This window comes from Morone saxatilis, unplaced genomic scaffold (genome assembly GCF_004916995.1).
Source record: "Morone saxatilis isolate NCDOM2014 unplaced genomic scaffold, NCSU_SB_2.0 Contig15, whole genome shotgun sequence".
Lineage (NCBI taxonomy): Eukaryota > Metazoa > Chordata > Actinopteri > Moronidae > Morone > Morone saxatilis.
In genome coordinates, this window is record NW_023339707.1 from 16,935,793 (window position 1) to 16,950,056 (window position 14,264).

Here is a 14,264-nt window from a genome sequence, read left to right on the forward strand (position 1 = left end):
GAGCTCAAAGGCTTTGTATTGCAGCATGTCACTGAGTCCATTCAATCTATCCAACTGTGGGGATAATGAAGTCAGTCAGGTTTGGTCAGGATAATCTGCATCAAATCATTTCAAATATCTGCGAAGCTCTCTCTGACAAATAAATAAACAGATAAATCCCTGCCATAACAAGGACGAGCCAGTGATATTGTTGTTCTTAGGATGGCTGAGTTATAAACTGCAAATCGAACACGAGTGCAAACTAAGTGGTAAATCAATTTGGTTTAATTGGGTTTGTCTGTTTTGGGAATTTCTGTACATTCTGACATGCATCTCCCACCTCCGCTTCTTTAATATTTCAACATGAATTAATTAGTAAGTCTGTGTATGGACATAGGAAGGTTCTTATACAACCCTTTTCCATTACCATTATGCGCTTCCAACTATACAATGAAAGACAAAAACAGACCAGGACAAAGAGAGACATGATTAGATGAATAAATACATAAATAACATCAATAATAAATAAAAGAAAATAAGAAAAAATTATAAAGAAAAAATATTCCTCTTTTACAAATGACCAGGAACAAAGCAAAACGACAGAAATGTGATGTAACACATCAGAAAAGGGACATAAATGTTTTAAAACCTTCCACTTACCATGTTTTGGGAGTTTTTTTCTCCCAGAACTAACCATAAACTCATCTGCTGTTATCAGCTGACAAGTTGAGAACTTTGTGTACTCTAATGGTTAAAAGGTTAAACGAGTAGAGGATTTCTTGGAATAATACAAAGGGAGCAGAGGGCAGAGTCTGTGTAGGTGCCGTAAAAAGCACTTCAGGAGTAGATGGTGATGACCTCACGTCCACCTCCGCGCACTAGGAGGACACGGTTGAGACCTTCAGTGAGCACCTCAAGGAATTCCATGTCTGAGAGACAGTCGCAGTGAAGGAATGCACCTTACTTGACCTTAAAAGTGTACAAACCAAGCAATATGTTATACAACGTGATTCAGAGCAGTGGTTTCCAACCTGATGTAACCCCACTACACCGTCAGATGAACTCAAATAACTCTTGATTGACACACACACAAGCTACCAGTATCCATTAATTTTAGCAACTTTGACCATTTATCTACTAGTTTTAGCTAACTATTAAAACCACATTACTTTTAATTAACTATTTAAATTATTTCTCCATTACTTTTATAACTATCTCAACCATTTACCCTCATCGATTAACTATTTCAACCATAGCTTATAACTTTTAATTAAATATTTAAACAGTTTATTCATTGTACCTTATACAATATATATACTACTCAACTAGACTGTGTATAGGTATAGAGCACTTTTAATGTTTTCAATTGTCTCATAATGTTTAATTGTGCCATCTTGTGTGACAAAAAATATCTGAACTGAACTGAGCCAGTTACACAAATATATAAGGAATAAAGCACTTTGTATGTACAATGTAGGATACAGTTTTCATTGCCCATACGGTTCTTGGGTGGTCCGGGCATGTTGAGCAGGACAAGTTTGGCCTCCTTGGACTTCTTTGTGATGACCTCATTAAGCCGCATAGCTGTATGCATGCGCCTCAAATCGGTCTGGTTCCTAATGCAAGAAACATTAGGTCACATTAGGTTTGGTTTACAAATCAGTTTTTTTAGTTGCCTGGCTCACGCAGTATGTCTCGCTACAAAATGTGAATACTTACAAGTTCTCCCATTCCCTACAGAAGCATGTTAGGAAGGGAAACAGTTACAGTTAATAACGTACACGGACACATGCTCACACAAGATGCTGCATTTGTTTGAGGTTTAAGTTCAAAGTTTTGTTTGTTACATGTGCAGGAACAAAATGTACACACAAATATTGACCATTGACCCTCGTTATGTCTGCTTCCTGTGCACCATGCTGAGCAAACTGATAAGGTCACTCACGGCTTCATGTTGAAGTGGTCTTTGCCTGGCTCTAGGTTCGCGGATAAAAGGGTCGGCCCCTTGCCTGCGCCCTTGTTGTCTGTCCAGGTGGCAGTGCCCCCTGCGGGCCCAGCGGGAGACGTGGGGCTTGTGGGGCTGGTTGGTGTGGAAGCGTTCTTAGTGTGGATCAGCTGTACCTGTTTTGGGTTGGAGACAGCCACAGACTGAGAGAGGGACACCGTGACGTGACATTGTGACAGGGTGAAAGAGAGAGAAGAGACACATGTCAGTATAGGGGAAACTCTGGGAGCCAGTGGGACATCACTGAGCGACCAGTGGAAAGAGTAAAACATTGCTGTGAAAGCGTTGAAGACTTCCAAAGTTGGCGAACACAGAGACAACAGGTGTGGAGGGTACTGTAAATAAACAAGTTATTTCTTCCTAAAAGGCCACGGCAGGATTACCTCGTCTTCTGGTTTTTCTGGCAGGCTGGCTCCCTCCTCGGTGCTGTGCTGGGAGCGCATGGCAGACGGGTTTTTACGGCGGATGGACCCACGGGATGAATCTGTAATGCTCTGGATCTATAGTTATATAAAAAAGTAAGGAAATGGGTTTGGGTCAGTTTGTAATTTCCCTCGGGAATTCATTCTTTCCCCCCTCAGATCAGTGAAAACAAGTCCAGACACAGACACCTTATTATAAACCAATTCCCTGCCTGAGAGCTGATATTTGGAGCGCACAGTGATAATGAAATCAGACATGTCATGTTCTTCGGGGGCCTGTGCTGACTAAAATTTCAGGTTTAAAATTATATGAGCCTTGTGTAGATATTAAGGTTTCTCCAGTTATGTATAGTACAAACATTGCTGGTTTACCTCTCTCTCCATCTCATTCTTGGTCAGATGCATCTGTTTGAGGATCTGTGATCGTTGCTCCATTACCAATGTCTTCTCATAGGTGTAGGCTGAGATGTCTCCGTCATGCTTTGAAGCAAAAAAGACATTTTAAATTTATTATACAGTTGTCAGGTGCTGAAACAAGAGTCATAGTATGGAAGAAAGTTTGGCTTCACAAAGCAGTTTTCAAAACAAAAATCCACTCCTTGCACGATTTGTTTGTGAACTCAGAGTATGTGTCAGACAAGTCTCTCACCATCTCCACCACCTCCACCGCAGCATCAATACGCAGGTGATAGAGGAAGGTAATGAGGTCTTTTTTCATCTGGATACTGTTGTCATCCATCTGAGCTACAGTGAAAATGCGCATCTTGCACTTCCTCCACACCTACGGGACAAAACAGGAACATTCACAGACATGAACAAAATGTTCTCAGTGTTCTTTTCAACCCTCTACACTGTGTCCCTTCGGTATTTACAAAGGTTTTCTTCAAACTAAACGTAATTAAACCCTCTCAAATGTGAAGAATATTTCATTGTGTCCTGTCTCCCACCTTATGTTGGCGCAGCAGGAAGGGCAGAAGCATCAACATGCCTCCGTCATGGACAATCCACCACACATCTATGTGACCTTCAGTGAAGCGCTCTCCATTGGACGGGTAGCTGGAGATATTCTTAGGAACCAACAAGGCCAGACTGGCTACAGTTGTCTCTCTAACCACCTCTGCAGAGGGACAGAAGACAAAGGATTATAAAATATAATGAAGGGCCTGGGAATGGGTTATTTTTATTTGTTTAATTCCTCTCATTAGATGGTAAATGGGTTATTTAGTAAAATAAACATAATTTCTCTGGTGATGGAGTACAAGTGCATGTAAAATGATAAAACTATTATAACTTATTAACTACTATCATCTGGTCACATATGTTTAATGTAGAAAATAAATAAACTTGAAGAAAGATTTAACCATTTTAGGATAAAACTTAATCAGACTTAATAAGATGTTGAATGGATGAAGAGGGAAATCACATAAAACTAACATCCATTGTTTTATGTCATGACATCATTTTACCAGTCAGTAAGTTAAGACTTACCGATAAAGTTCCTAAACTGATGGTGATACTCAGGCTGTTTCCAGTTTCGGGGCCAGCTCACCATCACAGTGTTGTGCTTCAGACCTCCCAGTCCTCCAACCTGGATCAGGTGGGATGTCCCATCTCTCAGATTGGAGGAGATGACCACCTGAGAGAAGCCCTTCACCTTCTCTGTCTCCATCAACTTACGCAAAGACTACGAATACAGAGAGAGGGGAAGATGGCTGTGTGTGAAAAACTGACTGTATTCATGTGTTTGGAGACGCAGTAAATGCACAAGTGTGTGTGATAAAGATTAGAAGACGGACCTGATCTGCCCTCTGGGCCTCAGTGTAGTTGTCGAGGAAGGTTCCTTGAACTGAGGTGCCAACGATGGTCAGACCCTTCCCTGCTTTCAGCTGATTGGTCAGAGAGATCAGACGAGGCTGTTCTACGTTCTGCTCGGAGTCCACACTCACCAGAACCAGGATCTGAGGCCTGACAAAAAACATGAAACACCAAAGGAGTGTGTTTGAGATTCAACAGGTGATATAATTCCACAATCGCACAAATACCAAAATCTTACGTAGCGTCAACTGTGAGAGTTTTAAAGTTGAAGGTGTGAAGACTGACCTCCAGTTCTTGGTGTGTGGCGGTCCCTCCTCCAGCCTCATTAGAGCGAAGCGAGCAGCACTGAGAGAGATGCCACGTATTCCATCACCCCACTCCTTCTCGGCTCTGTGACACAGCACATTAATGGGTTGGCAGGAATCATGATGCAGTTTATGCTCAATAGCATTTATGGTAAATTAAAGCTAGCCAATCCATCGCTATCATTTAACTAAAACAACTACTGGCAGATCAAGTGGATGTTGGTGTCTGCGACACAATTTTATTCTTGTTTTTAGTCGCTGTCATGATGATTACTTACCCACAGAACTCAATGTATTTGTAGATGCAGGTGGCGATGCCCATGGCAATTATGGCGTAATACCAGGAACAGATGAACATGAGTGACAGACACAGGCTCATACCCAAGAAAGACAGAGCCCTGCAGGGGACAAGAAGTCACACGTTTGGTCTAAAAATTTCTGCCAGCTTCACACAGCAATGACCACAGCTTGTGGAAAGAAAGTTTTGTATTTAATCTGCTGCTGCTAAACTCTTTGGTTTCCCATGGTGATTCAGGTGCAGACATCAGTTGATATTGTCAGCAAATTTGATCTCACAGGTGCCCGCTGTTCCTGAGAAATCTTACATCATGAATTTAATAACGTTCTATTACACAGCAGCTTTTAAAAACAAAATCAAATAGTGTTTCACACAATAAACAGCCCTGATATGTATGTAAGTCTTTAACTCTGACACACAAGCTCACCAGTGGTAGAACTTAAAGCGTGGCCTCCAGTTTGGTGTCCTCAGCAAAGTCTGCAGAGCACAGGCAAGATTGACAAACATGTAGCACATCAAGAAGAACCTAAAAAGAGAATGACAGAAGAACGGAGAAAGGAAAAGAGAGAGAGAGAAATACACAGAATAAAAAAATAGAAAGACAAGTCAGGATATACATAGAAGGATATAGTGGGTCTGCACAGAAATGAACATGTGAAGTCACTTACATGGAGAGGATGGGTGCCACTAAATCCAGGGACGCAATGATGATGCCAATCTCACATATGCAAGCTGTGAGCAGGAGGGCCCAGGTGGGCTCCCCGTTAGCTTTCCCATGTCCAAACACCTGCAGCAACATGAAAGGGTTAAATTAAATTAGGGATAAACCAATTATTGGTTTACATATTCAACATTTTTCTGATTATCTGTATAATAATTTTTTATCCAATTGCCTATAAAATAAATTAGATATATTCAGATTTTTTCCCTTTCTGATACCTGAACTTACCGATCCAATACTCCATCAGTGTGTAAAGAAATATGTATATTATTATTTTTCAACATGCCATTAGTTCCAAATATTGTTTATTGGTTTCCTTCTTTATCAATAATTTATATCTGTATCGGCCCTGAAAAAAACATATCGGTCGATCCTTAAATTAAATCACATTTTAATTGTAAGTGCTATTCAAATAAATTATGGGATTTTAATAATATAGTAATGTAATAATGTTTGTGCAGCCTAAATGAGAAAATACACATGCTTCCACACAAGCTCTGGTTCAGTTGACATGCGTAAGTCTGGCTCTGAGAAGTTTTAAACACTTTTGAATGCTACATGTGTACTTACTCTAAGAAATGGGATGATGCCGTCTCGAGAGATGGCCTGTAGCAGACGTGGAGCACCAGTCAGGCTCTGAAGCCCTGCTCCGCAAGTGGAAAAGAAAGAGCCAAACACGATGACCCATGGAGACGGCCATGCCAGAGTTCCAATCACCAGGTTACCATTGACCCCTTCACCAAACCTGTAGAGAGAGGTGAAGACAAAATACTTTATTTAATGCTCTTAAATTGATATGTGACTGGACATATAACTGTTTCTTAAGCCCAACGATCCTACTGTTACTGTTGCTTGCATGTCAAGTTTTTGTTTTGCCACAGTGAGCTAGTTTACAAAACGGGCGTCAGATAAACCACTCAAAGTTTTTAGGAATTTTTGAAACAGTGAAACAATGGTCGCAAAAATGAACACAAATTCAACCAATCACTGTGAATTCTGTGAAACCTCGCAAATTTGACCAATCATTGTAGTCTCCTGTGCAAAAAACAAACAAATAACAATAATAACACTAATAAAGACCCTAATAATCATAAAGTTACTTGAAACTTGAACTTACTTGTCCCTTAGGACTACTCCTTCTATACAGGCACCAAACAACACCACACAAGACATGTCTAAGAAAAAGATGTTAAGAAATGGTATGGTTGGAAATGTTGGATCCAAACATTATGACAAGATGCAAAAGGTTATATAAAAGTCAACAATCAGCACTTTCTATAAAAAACAAAACAAAACAACTTCTCTGGCATTTTGCTTTATTTGGAAATGACAATAGAGCATGACAGGACAGAGAGGGGGAGACATGCAGCAAAGGGCCCAGGGCCAGGTTCAAACTCAGGCCGATGCGGTAGAGACTCAGCCTTGATATGTCGTACATGCTCTGCCCGGTGAGCTCAGCACTGTCAGATCCCCACAGTTTTTGTTTAATTGACCTTGGCCTAGTAAAGGATACACACAGTAGATGTGGTGGTGATGGCTGCAATTGTGCCGATAGGGATTGACTTCTGAGCATCACGCAGGTCTCCAGAGCGGTTAGAGCCAGCCATGATACCTGTGAGTGGAGCAAGAGGAAATAATCAGGAGCTTTGTCCTTTTACACCAACATCGGAAGGTAATACTTACTTTTGGTTATCTCTTTTCTGTCCACTGGAGTAATCAGGTTTGTAATGTGGATTTCTTTTAAAAAACACAACATTAAATCAAGACAGTTTTAATGCAAACTGGAAATACACCAATTAAAAGTTTGCAGTGAGAAGATTATGACATCTGAGTTTAGTGGTAGTCTCAAGTTAACTGCCTAACTTAGCTCACAGGCTTTTCTTCATTTCTATTACTGAATTGACAATACCTTATTCAGTTAAGTGATGTCAGGCCTTTAAACCTGCAATAATTGAGCTTTTTAGCATCTTGAAGGCAGCAGAAAAACAAGTTGACATATTATCCCCTGCAAAAGTTGATGTGGTGAACTAGTCAGCATTTGTTTGGAGTCATCTCTCTGGTCACCTGATGAATGGAAGTCCAACTGTTTCTCTTCTTTTTATGGTCTACAACAACTTTTAAGAAAGATAGTTATCTGTCTCTTTAACAGCTAAATGCTTTACCATGTTCACCAGCTAGCAGATAACTTTGTCTGCCTGCTGTTTGGTGCTGTGCAGGAGCGCATATTGGTTTTTAGAGCTTTTTCACTGCGTCTGAAACAACACTGATTAAAGTCGCCAGTGTGAAACCAAAACAATAAAGTTCTGGGCCGTAACATCCAAACACTGAGTTAAAAGACCGTGAAATGCTCAGCAGAGCAGAACTATAGCATAGTTTCATCACTATTACATTGCTCATATTCATGTGATCCATTGTTTATAAAATATAGATTAGAGCAGCTTTAAAAAGCCTCAACTGGGTGAGCACCTCCTCTTGTCCTCTTGTCTGTCTGGTGCTAACCTGTGACAGATGGGAAGTATATCCCGACCAGCAGGGTGAAGAAGCTGGTGATGTCAGCCAAAACGTAGCGGTTGGAGCTAGTTGTGGGACTATCTGGATCCACGTCCGATGAAAGCCCACGCTTCTCCAGGATCATCCCTTTTTCCAGGTAGTTACCAAACAGGTTCTCTAAAAGACAGATGTATTTAAATGAGCATGTGAGGTGATTGATCCTCTGAGGGTTTTGTCATTTATATTGATAAGGCATCTCTTACCTGCCAGGATGCCACTAGTGACCCCTGGGATCCCCTGTATCTCTGTGATGTTGTTGTTGGTAAAGTATTCGTCACAAGTGGCATTGAGGTACTCAGAATCACAGAAGGACCTCCACAGTTTGGTGGTGATGGTTTCATTGTCTATTTCGATGACCTTTGCACAGACGTCATATCCTTTAGAAACAAGAGTCCGATTTCCTAGGAGGCAGACGCTGTGAAGAAAGTCAACAGAGGCATTATTGTCACATACCATCATATTGATCATCACCGGAGATTTTGACCTGTGAATGAACAAGTCACTTACGGGAATACAGGGGGGTCGATGGCAGTCTTGATGACTCCGGCATAAACAGCCAGGATGGAGAGGATGACACAGGCCAGGAAGACCAGCGCCAGCTTGTTCACATATTTGACCCCCACGAACACCACCAGTGCCATTAAGCTCAGTACAAGGGTGCCGTACACCCGCATGTTGTTAAGGAGAGCCAACTCTGCCTCCGGCCCCTCAAGGCCCTCGATCTTGAAGATGGCCGCCTGAGGAATGATATAAATCTGACAGAAGGGATCGATGGAGGAAGTACAGGGAGGTGAATGTGGCAGATAAGGGTGAAAGCGCATGGAAACAATAAAAGAAAATGAAACACAGTACACTACACCATAAAACTTGACAACACATCTTAATAAAATAAATATTTTGAGATAAATTAATCCTCAACTCAACTCAAAAATGAATTGTTGAAGCAACTCAGTTGTTTTGAGCGCACTAACATGTGTGCAGTATTTTAAGTGATGATTTTAATGGGGATGTTGTCATTTTTTCTAAAATATGACCAATATTTTCTCTTTTTTTGCTGCTATTTTACATGTCACAAACGTTTTTAAATTGTTTTTCTAGTGTCCTTTCTGTTTTGCATTTCCTTTCTCAAGGATAAAATAAAAAATTGTTCCATTGACACATTTTCTTTAAGCTGACTTTATGACTTCTATGACTTCAGTTTATTACTCTTTATTCGACCAATTATGCATCCAAATAATTCTTACTTATTTGATGTTAGTCACATAAAAAACACAGAAAATTAATTGGCTACCATTTTGATAATCAATTCATAATAAATAGTTTTTATGGTACATAGAAGAGAAACTAAATGAATTCAGCTGCATTTAAGTTACTTTAAATAAATTCTGTTCACACATTTAAAGTAAGTTTGGAGAAATGCTGCATATGAGCGTAATATACTGACTGACCGGATGTTTCTTCCCGAACGTTTAGGCTTGTATTTTCAACCTTTTATTAGAGAACAAGATATTTTCAATGCAGTTGTTTATTTTTTGCACTGATGATTCAACTAGAGGAATTTCACTCCAAAATAAGGCTGAAAAGACAATATTCAAAACAATGCACGTGTCATTTATTATTTCATAATTACAGATACTTACCAGCAGAATTTCAATACAGCCAAGAATGTACATGGCACCTGCAAAAGTGGTGCCTAAGTAGAAGCAGATCCCAACAGCTCCACCAAACTCAGGCCCCAGGGAGCGAGAGATCATGTAATATGAACCTCCAGCTGTGAGTCACAAACACACACAAGAGTCAGTGCACTGCTTGTGTCACACACAAACACACTAATACACCCCCTCGGATATACACTCACCTGGTACAACCCCGTTTGTTGCAATGGCACTCATGGAGATGGCTGTGAGCATCGTCTGAAAAAAGCAGCACACGAAAGAGGAGGGTTACTGAGAGGCAGCAGGTGGGCATGTCAAATTAAATATGGCTGACAGTGGGGTCTTTATGAACGGAGGGAGTGAGCAAAGAAAAACATCCAGCAGCACAAGAGGCTGACTCATGTGGTCATGATGTTCATTGCAGGGATGACTACACGGCCAGTGAGGCACACACTGTGACTTCAGTGATACTCTCTACTGCAGCCAGAAAGGAAATTATTAAAAAGGTCAGGTACACTTTCAAGGCAATGTTAGTTGAGTATTTCCATTTTTTGAGTCTTTTATTCCACTACATTTCAGAGGGAACTACTTCTTCACTACTACAACTGACTGAATACAGCAAGAATACTCACAGGATCCAATAGAAGAATGCATATAATTTTATAATTTTATAATAACTTAGGAGTTACCTCCTCCTGACTCTGTTTCTAACCTGTTAAAACAACACAAGTGTAGCATTAGAGCAGGGGCCTGTCCAGAGTGGGGGCCTGGGGTGTCACTGGCCATCCCTGAAATCTGATTGGTACCACCCCATCCCACCCCATTCTTACCTCTTCCACTTCCACTGTTTTTCCAAAGCTGTAGTGGGTTTTAAAGCTAGAGTGAAGATACTGATACCATATAAAAAATAGACCTAACGCATCCTTTGGTCCATTCATCCATCGATAAGGGGGCTAAATAAGATGCCAAAGTTAGGCTTAATTTTGCCAGTGAAAAAACTGGCATGGCCATTCCCTTCTTTTGTGGAGGACTACAACTTGTTCTTGATAAGTGCTATATAATTAAAATCATGATCTGATTACTGCAGTTACTAGTTTGCAGATTTTGTTGGGACACACAACAGATTACCCATATTTAACAACTACTGCCTAAACATGATAAAGTAAGTACTCAGGGTGAGTTGAGAAGGAGATACAAGACCTTTCTAGGAATATGTGAGAAGCTACTTGACACCTTTTTAGTTTCATATTTAATACAATTAGTTTTATAGTATTTCATTTTCCAGTTTTACTTGCTGGATTGGATCTAAAGCAGCACATGAGGAATTTTTCTTTTCTTGTAAAACTTACATTATGTTATGAATTACAGTTTTAAAACCTGGTTGTTGACAGAGTGGCAAAATGTTTGGTGGTGGAGTGTTAATGGGTTTACTGGCAAATTGCCTTATGCCAGGATTTACGTCACCTAAGTCACCTTCAGCATCTGTGCCATGCAAATTATAATTAAATATAATTATATCTAAATCATAACAGCCTCTAGTTTAATCACAGACTCCCTGAACTGGGAATGTGTGCACTGAGGAATCACTTTTAGAATAATTTAATTGATGTTTACAGCTCCATTGCCCTGTATTAAATTTAACAGCCATATTTTATTGTATCATCTGTTTTTTGAGTGGACTGCAGCCATTAGTGACAGAAAGTGGTCGTGTTACACAACGAATAGGACGGCACACAGCAAGGACGTCTGCAGTTTTACTCACTGTGGAGCAACACATGAAGACGATTATGAAAGACCCGAAGACGCCTCCGATCCCAACCATCCAGGTCATCCGCAGGAATAGGATCACCCCAAAAATGTTCTGGATACACGGCAAATACACACCCATCAGAGTGCCCAGCTGTGGAGCCTGAGGAACACAAACATGAAAAGTGATTGGTCAAAGTTTGTGTATTAGTTGTCAGTCTAGCTCATCGTACTGAATTTGAAATCGGATTTATAATCTTTTTAGAAGTGCACTTTGTTGTTGAGTCTCCTTTAATCTGCTCTCACTTTTAAATTCATGAAACGAGGTCCAACTCTTTCATTGGAATGGGGTTTATTCTTTTCAAAAACAAGGAGATGGTAATCCTGCGTACAAGAGGAAGACAAGCTCTCTGTTTTATAATGGGTCTGTTTTCTTGAAGTTCCCTGTCTGAAGAGAAGTGGGAAGATAAGTGTTTATTCTTCTTTTTGTGTTAAATTAAATTAAACATTTTCAACACAAATTGAAATTGTCTGGGCCGGCTGGCAGCAAGAAATTCAAGCATTTTCCAGCATGAATAATAAATATCTGCAGAAATCGATCCATAAATTCTGCATTATTAAACTATAAAAGTTATAAGTAGCATACTATTTTGTTGTTGTTGAGACAGCTCTCACATTCTGCATGAAAATGTCTTTTTGTGTAAGATTAATATCCCTTTTCACCCTTACATTACACACATTTTTAATTGTACCTGGATGCAGATGACAGAAAATGTTATAGTACATTTTTAACACTACCAAGTGTGACTTGTCAGTCTTTTCTTGTCCTTCTAAAGTCCTCATTTAAATTCTGCACAGCCCTCTATGAGCAGACGTGATAAGAAGGAGCTGAAAGATGAACAGACAGATCAAAGTCACAGCTTGTGTTCGGTCCACAGGGGGAAGCCGGTGAGAGTGAGCCAGTGATGCTCTTGACTGCCCGCACTGCAGGATCCTCCAGGTAACTCAGTCTTCAGAACGTCTTCATATTGCACCGACTGACCCTTACTCAGAATCTAGTGACCGGCTCCTCCGTCTGTGTCTTTCCCCGCAGACTTAATTTCTTAAATGAATGCAAAAGGTAGAAAGGTCCTCTCTAATATGCATAAATGTGCTGCTGTATAGCAAGGTTAACAGTTAATTTCAAGTCTTCATATTTAGCATTTATAAGCTGTATATGAACATTTAATACATGGCTTATAATACGCTATAATGTAGTTTTATGTACTTGTATGGAAGTCTTTTATATTAATGCAATATTTACATAAAATAGAATACAATATAATATATTGTCATTCATTATTGCCAGCATCCTCTTGTGGGTGGCTCCAGGAAGAGTTATAGTTGTTAACTTATATTTGCTTAAACTACATTATAATGTGTTTTAAATAATTAATTCATGTTTATACACTGCTTATAAACCCTAAGGGCACTTGAAGTAAATTCCCCTTTAACATATCCCAGACATAACAACCATTGTCCGAGTGGATTTCTTTCATCATACATAACAAAAACAGTTTAATATCTTTGTTACACTAACTCGCATCACTTCACTGACTCACTCTGGTCCACCATGAAAGTTCTCCTACTTGTTCCCTGCACTTATATCTGAATAAAGAATTGAAATCACCTGGGGTGTTTGGTCACAATCAGCTTTGTTATTCTTTTAGTCATTGTTTGAGTTACTGTTGAGTTACTTGTTAATTTCTAACAGTTTGATCAATAAATGCAAACGTTTTTCTGATTGGTATACAGCGAGGGAAATAAATAAATTATAATCACAAACTCACTACAGCAACGTTTTTGTTTAAAAACTAATCTACAAAACGAATAAAAAAATTTAAAAAACTGCCAGTGCACGGTGCAAGAGGAGAGGGAGAGACCTTTCTATGAATGAATTTATGTGTGTAACAGTGTGTGTGTCATAGCTTAGAGCTTTTGTGGGTGCCACCTCAAATTTCTTGAATTTGAACACCCAATTAAAATGACATATTGCATGACGCATACATTTTATGATTTCACTGGTCAATTTCTCTACTGTCCCAGGATTGTCGTAGACACCGTCTTCCCGGTGCTATTTTTATTGTGCCCTGGACAATGTGACATCCTTAATTTTTAATTCTCACTCATCAGCTGTTATTCTTACAATATTTTTTTGTAGCTTTTTGTATTCAGTAGTTTCTGCAAGATGCAGCATATGTCAATGATTTAAACCTGAAATAGATGAGTAATTCAAAATGCAAATAGTTTTCACAGAGCAGAAAGAGCTGAAAAGAAAGAGACAAAACCATGCCTCACTGACACAACTGAAAAAGCAGAATAATTCTAGTTTGAGGTTATTACTGTCAGTCACTCACTGAGGGCAGCGGTGTCGGCTGAGCTTCAGCTAATGAGATCACACTACCTGCAGGTGTACTCTGCCTTACTCGACAGATAGCTCAGCCACCACTCCTGTTGTATCACACAGACTTAAAATATGGTCACACTTACAGTTTTTATTTTATCTAACTAGGATTGTCCTACCACTGATAAATTGGTCCTTTTATGCCTTAACTAGAAATATCATTTAATTTGTTAATGGATCTTTATTAAGATGAAGTTTAGCAACATTTACATGCATTCATTTCTCAGAATATTTAAACCTTTCCATATAAGCCCTCAAACACCTCTACTGACCGCTATGATTTAATAGCTCAACATTATTTCCTGTCATGATCTGCTCCTGGCTT

At 39.6% G+C, this 14,264-nt stretch overlaps 1 protein-coding gene across 2 annotated transcripts in view; it reads right to left on the bottom strand.

Moving 5' to 3' along the window:
• Positions 1–803: 803 nt before the first annotated feature.
• LOC118323826 (solute carrier family 12 member 5-like) overlaps positions 804–14,264 on the bottom strand; it is a 15,176-nt gene continuing 1,715 nt past the window's right edge. Inside the window, exons 3-25 of one of the 2 annotated variants that reach the window (XM_035655856.1) lie at positions 11,513–11,659; positions 9,954–10,008; positions 9,736–9,866; positions 8,603–8,850; positions 8,299–8,510; positions 8,045–8,212; positions 7,059–7,157; positions 6,663–6,720; positions 6,116–6,290; positions 5,493–5,611; positions 5,252–5,350; positions 4,805–4,924; positions 4,507–4,611; positions 4,203–4,371; positions 3,895–4,090; positions 3,354–3,523; positions 3,056–3,187; positions 2,779–2,886; positions 2,368–2,484; positions 1,925–2,100; positions 1,699–1,713; positions 1,462–1,595; positions 804–908 (exon numbers count right to left, since the gene is read on the bottom strand). In XM_035655856.1, coding sequence (XP_035511749.1) covers positions 817–908; positions 1,462–1,595; positions 1,699–1,713; positions 1,925–2,100; positions 2,368–2,484; positions 2,779–2,886; positions 3,056–3,187; positions 3,354–3,523; positions 3,895–4,090; positions 4,203–4,371; positions 4,507–4,611; positions 4,805–4,924; positions 5,252–5,350; positions 5,493–5,611; positions 6,116–6,290; positions 6,663–6,720; positions 7,059–7,157; positions 8,045–8,212; positions 8,299–8,510; positions 8,603–8,850; positions 9,736–9,866; positions 9,954–10,008; positions 11,513–11,659 — 3,045 coding nt within the window. In that variant the 3' untranslated portion in view covers positions 804–816. Of the gene's footprint in view, positions 909–1,461; positions 1,596–1,698; positions 1,714–1,924; positions 2,128–2,367; positions 2,485–2,778; positions 2,887–3,055; positions 3,188–3,353; positions 3,524–3,894; positions 4,091–4,202; positions 4,372–4,506; positions 4,612–4,804; positions 4,925–5,251; positions 5,351–5,492; positions 5,612–6,115; positions 6,291–6,662; positions 6,721–7,058; positions 7,158–8,044; positions 8,213–8,298; positions 8,511–8,602; positions 8,851–9,735; positions 9,867–9,953; positions 10,009–11,512; positions 11,660–14,264 lie in introns of both variants that reach the window. The other variant, XM_035655855.1, reaches the window with a different exon arrangement.